At 41.0% G+C, this 5,707-nt stretch overlaps 1 gene segment (V, D, J or C); it reads right to left on the bottom strand.

Annotated features, from left to right (window-relative positions):
* Nucleotides 1-1,282, bottom strand: LOC138597908 (immunoglobulin lambda variable 3-9-like; the record flags this gene model as incomplete). The annotated part of the segment is given in 3 exon segments: nucleotides 1-101; nucleotides 829-1,149; nucleotides 1,240-1,282. Coding segments are annotated over 3 exon segments (465 nt in total), but the record flags the coding sequence as incomplete, so codon positions are not given.
* Between the last annotated feature and the right edge of the window lie 4,425 nt (nucleotides 1,283-5,707).

The following is a 5,707-nucleotide window of genomic DNA, read 5'->3' as shown; positions in this document are numbered from 1 at the left end:
CGGAGATCGGTGACAGATGAAAACAATATTTCCAATCACAGAAATGACCAGGCAGACTATCGCTATCACCAGAGCAACAAATTCAGAGCTTGTTGTTTGCTCTAGAGGACAAAGAAGAAATTTTCATTCATGATGTTAATAAAATATTATGAAGATCACCTCCAGTGCTGAACTTATAATCATACCAAGCTCTAGTTTTGTTCCGTCTCCAAACAGTATCTCTCCACATGTGGCCACAGCACAGTAGTAAGTCCCAGCATCAGAGGAGCTGACGTTCTTAGAGAAGCGATAAACACAGTTTCTCTGAGTGTCAGATCTCTCGTCACATCCACCACGTCTGTTCCCATCAGTGTAGATGATGTCTGGATGAGATTTATCTGATCCGGCTCTGAACCAGTACACACTGTGACCTCCTGGACACGTTTGACTCTCAGAGTCAGAGAGGACTGAACACTGCAGAGTCATCAAGTCTCCTGGACGGACTGGATCAGAAACTGTCGGCCGCTGAACAACAGTGTAGTTTGATGTCCTCTGAGTGTTTCCTGTGTATTTGAAGACGTTCAAAAGTAAAATAAACACAATATAAAATGCTTTGACATGATGAAATGTAGCAGTAAGAACCTATTGTTCAGATGTCAAATTAAATCATGGGTCAAATCTCCACATTGCCAACATGGAGTAATATTCCTAATTTAAAATGTTAGAATATAATGTATATGAATTGGAAATCCTTTCAACAACTGCTACATGAAGCATTTTTTTCATAACATTGTTTAGTCATTAAAACAGTGTAGCTGATTCTAAGACATTGAAAAAACACATAATTACCTTTTATTGACAAATATGTCGTACTCAAAGTTATCTCATCCCACTCAAGGACCCCACAGTGATACATTCCCTCGTCTTCTTGAAGTGTCCTCAAAATGGTCAGATTGCTCGTATTCTCATTAACTTTTACATCAAATCTAGAAGCTGAAAACTCTGCGTCAAGCACAGGGTTTGTATTTTTCTGCAGTATCACAATTAATTTCAAAGCATCACCAGCACTCTGCTTGAACCAATTGACTCTTTTGTTTAAAATATCCGGCGAGCCACATGTGAAAGTTGCAGGTTCACCAAGTTGAACTTGGGTCACTGGAGCCAGCGTATCTAGATACAAGTATAAAGGAAGAATAAATTAAACAGTAAATAATCATTCAGCCAGACATCTGGACACAGTCATTATTGCGTATCACTTACAGGCCTGATGAAGGAGAAGCAGTGTGAGCCATAACGCGATCATCTTGACACTGTCTCTTGTTCGGAGACCTCTTAGTTACTTTGAATATACAATGACGTGGTCATCAAAGCAACACCTTCAAATGTGATTGGTTGTCTAAATATAAAACAAGATCATTTCCTGCCACAGTGGTTTTGTCTGTGTGATGTGAGGCATCTCAGTTTTTTCACTCTAATTTTTAATTCAGAAAAGATTCATGGTTCTCAGTGATTGAGGAACTCTGAAACATTTACTGTAAACATGGACAGGTTCTCTTTCTTGTCAGGCTTATTCAACGTTCCCACAACATTTGGGGAATTATGAGACGTGTTCATTGACCGGTATCATGTTGACCTGCATCATATTGTCCAAAATCAACACAGTTTGTCATAACACCTCAGTTAATATCATGTCAGGTAGCAAAGTTATTTGTCATGCTGGACTGACAACACCGACATTCACACTCGCAGGGCTGCCAAGTTTCAGAAAATCACAAGAGTGAGACTTTAGTGTTATGATGTGTTTGGCCGTCGAAAAAATTTTGGCCTGTTTTAACGTCGATTTGGCCTGTTTTAACGTCGATTTATACCTTAAGACTGATGTCCTCACCTCCATGCCAGCTGCTCTCCCTGCACTGTGGCCTCCTAATGCTAGTCTTAATTAACCAGAAATTAGAAATGAAAATTGTAACAAGAATTTTGACAAAATACATTTATTTGCAATATTTCATTTCAACCAACTGTCCATCATTTAGCTGGGGACATGTCTCATGTTGTAGGCGTTTGTGGCAGATTTTGATGCCTTGATGACAGAGGCAGGGGGCTCCCACTTGAAACACTGTGGCTCAAGGCTCGCCATCTTCACAGTCATGATGGACGATAGAGTTCCCTCAAGAGCCAAACTGTTTCGGGTTTTGGTTTTGTTTGAGTAGGGGGTGATTTTGGACACAGCCAAAGTGGATTCCAGGGACTCTGTGGGTTCCTTTAGGGGGGTCTAATAATAATACAGATAAAAACTACGAGCAACATTTGTCCTACGTCGACATCAAACTAGTAAAAATATTTAAAAAGTGAACCCATTTTCAATAATTTTGTGTGATCAAAATTGGGTAGTTACCTACCGTCCGTCTTCTAGCAAGCAGAAAAACGTCGAGTGGGTTTTAGATGTCGGCGCGGTTGTGTGTGAAAGATCGTTAGAGACGCCAAGACCCGCCTTACGTTGCTTCTGATTGGTTTATATTGCGTGGTGCCTTCCGTGGTTGGTTAGATTTAGGCACAAAGGACTGGTGGATTGGTCTGGGATTGGTTATCTCGGTCAGTCAATCAGAGTTACTCGAACTACGGCATGCCGCGAGGACCAAAGTCTATTATCATGAAAAAAATAAATATAGTATTGAAGTGAGTAAGAGTATTGAATGGGGAAATATAAGCGTGAGAAATGTCAAGTGTGGCGTGTGGTGTGAGAATGGGTCAAATTGCGTGACTGTCACACTCAAAGCATGACGCTTGGCAGCTCTGACACTCGGATAGTATTTTAGTTGTCATAACGTTAGCGAGCATGCTAAGGTTAGCCAACTAGCTCCAACATAATTACACTGAGTAATTTGCCATTTGGTTACAAAGCACAATGCCAGATCCATGCAATTACCAGCCAGATCAGCCCAGAGAGTCTGTGCGAGTTGGCTGTTGTTATCTACTCAACGGTGTTTTGCTACATTGCCGAACTGGAAAATCGTCTGCGATAGCAGACAAGCTAACGGTAGCTTGTTGCCAGCTTACAGCTGGCTGGCTAACCTTAGCCTAGGCAGGTAATGCAATGATATTGGCTAATAGAAAACAATCGGTAGTTATGCACATTTGCTTTGTTCCGCTACATAATTTACAAAATCAACGCTGTTTGTCATGTTAGCTGGCGAAGTCATTTGTCAAGCTAGATAACTGACACACACACTCGGATAGTATTTTGTTCGTAATAACTTTAGCGAGCATGCTAAGGTTAGCCAACTAGCTCTAACATAAATACACTGCATGACTCTGGCATTGTGCTTCGTGACCAAACGGCAAATTACACCGGCGAACCAGCAAATCATCACAAGCATTAGCTCACATTAGTCATGCAGGGCAGGGCGGCTGGAGAGAGCTGGGATGAAGCACTTCTGCTGTGAGAGAAAAAACACTGCACCCAGTGAGAGAACGCTGCACGTGGGTTTTGTTTCTATGACAACAATAAGTTGTGGGTCTGTTTTGATCCCCAAAAGCAATCGAAGGTCTCCATGATTCGCATGCCCTGCCGATGTTGACTCAAGTTTTCCCCCTGATGTCGATCACATTCCTGTTTGGCCATAGGGTTGCCACCTTCCATGCAGAAAAATAAAGGATGCCATCCACAGCGGGGGCCTGTTCCTCGGGGCCACGGCCACCACAGGTCCGGTGATGCGCCAGTGGTGTTAAATCATAACTTAAAACATGGTTTGAAGAAAGTATTAAGATTCATACTTCACGTTTGATGTGCTTTATTACCAGTGGACATTAGAAATAAGCTGAACAGATAGGGGAGGAGTAGGATAAGAAATTGTTAATGAAATTGAGTCATTGTATAGGGTGGTGTGAACACGGGTTTTGGCTCAAATATTTCATCGTTTGCAGTCACGCCACCCAAACAGTGAAACCACAAAGAAATATCTAGAAACATTTTTAAATCTGAGAAAACTATTTAAGTAAAACACAGTTTTCATTATTGGTAAGTGAATCTATTTATTTATTCATTAAGTTTTTTTAATATAGCCTACTGTTAATCCATTAGCATTTAAGGATGCAATTTTCCAGATTGGGTAATCATAACATATCCTAGTTGTTTCTTTTCCTCACATGGGCACTATATTTTGATTCATGTATAAATGCTTACGTATCCGACTGTAAACCTCAACCTTAAAGGACAAATTCACCCCTGGAAAAAGCCACTGTCAGTCAAAGCTGGTGTTCTCTGCAATCAATAGAAGCAATAATATTTTAAATTGGCCTTAGCTGTGGAGAAAGTTGTACAAACAGCTTGTGGTTTAAACCCATTCTACATTCCTACAACACCCATCATGCATTGCGCCTCTCTCTCTGAAAGGAATGGCTCCTCGAGGGCCTGGTTATATAGAGAGGTTACAGGTCTGCGTGAGAAGTCTGCCTGTTTGTTATGTTCGTTCTTTCGACCAGAACAGCTGGTAAACATAGGGGGTAATTAACTCCACTCTCTGCTGCGCGCACACTGACAGACCTCAACTGCATGCACAGATCGATGAGGAGACAAGAGAGGAGGGGGCAGATCTTTGAACAGCTTCCTGTTTAGTCCAGACTCGACAGGTGTTTACTAGTATTACTCTCTTTAACCTTGCTTTATGTTTTTAAAACAAGCGCGTAGCAGCAGCGTGTACAGTCCATCCATATAATAATCCCCTTCCTGCGTAACGGCTCCGGACATGTGGACAAAGTGTGTCCGTGTACCGCGGTTGAGCCTCGCACAGCCACGGACTGATTGGTCTCCCGATTATAATAATAATGACAAAACGTTATTAACAGATTGTTTTTACAGACAAATACATTTGTTTTTCAACAACAAAAGGTTGAGTTGTTATCATGATCACTGGAAACTCTGAGCCTGACAGCCCTTATAATACTGCACCGCAGCTCCCACCACCTGCTGTTCGAGCTGGCGTTTGTGAACTAGGTGCTTTTTGTTTGCATAACATGACTCACTGAAGTACGCGCAAGCGGTTCCGGAGCACACAGACGCTGTTTGCTCTGCAGCGCACTTTGGGGTGCGTTTGAGTACGAGGCAGAGTCTTTATGTCATTTGCATAGGTTTAGAGGGCACAAAATTGTTTCCCACTATGTATTGTATTGATTCAAAACGGGACACGCCCTTTAATTGTCAAATACTGGACAATTCCGAATTTTAAGGGACGGGTGGCAACCCTATTTGGCCAGACGGGCTTCAGGAGATAAATCTTATTTTTGCTTTTTAATTCTTGTGTGTAACAAAGACAAAAAATATTTAAAACTTATATAATGAAAAAGAGCATTTTTTTCCTTTTTCTTACTATGTGTTCTGTTGTCTGTTTAACCTCTTTGTTTAATTGTGTCTTAAATGCTGTAAGTAAATGCACCTGATATCACTGAGGAAAAGCAGAGACGCACATGTAAGAAAGACAAAAAGATATTTATGCTTTAATAAGACATGACAAGGTTTTACTAAAGATTTCAGATTATTTAAAAAGACATTAAAACACAACAACAGGATGTGAAACAAAAAAGATGGAAGGATCAACTCACAGTAACATAAAGGGTCATTTTATGCATTCAGGAGTAGATGCAGAAACAGTAGTGTCTGCTTCCTCTCAACAATCATGTTAGACACTTTAAGGTCAGTCGTATAAAACCCCCCACATGTTTTCATAGACAT

This window comes from Semicossyphus pulcher, unplaced genomic scaffold (assembly GCF_022749685.1).
Source record: "Semicossyphus pulcher isolate SPU_LCO1_2020_fin unplaced genomic scaffold, fSemPul1.0.p SCAF_2, whole genome shotgun sequence".
NCBI classification, from domain to species: domain Eukaryota; kingdom Metazoa; phylum Chordata; class Actinopteri; order Labriformes; family Labridae; genus Semicossyphus; species Semicossyphus pulcher.
The sequence above is the reverse complement of the archived record's forward strand: the minus strand, read 5'-3'. Positions and strand labels throughout refer to the sequence as shown.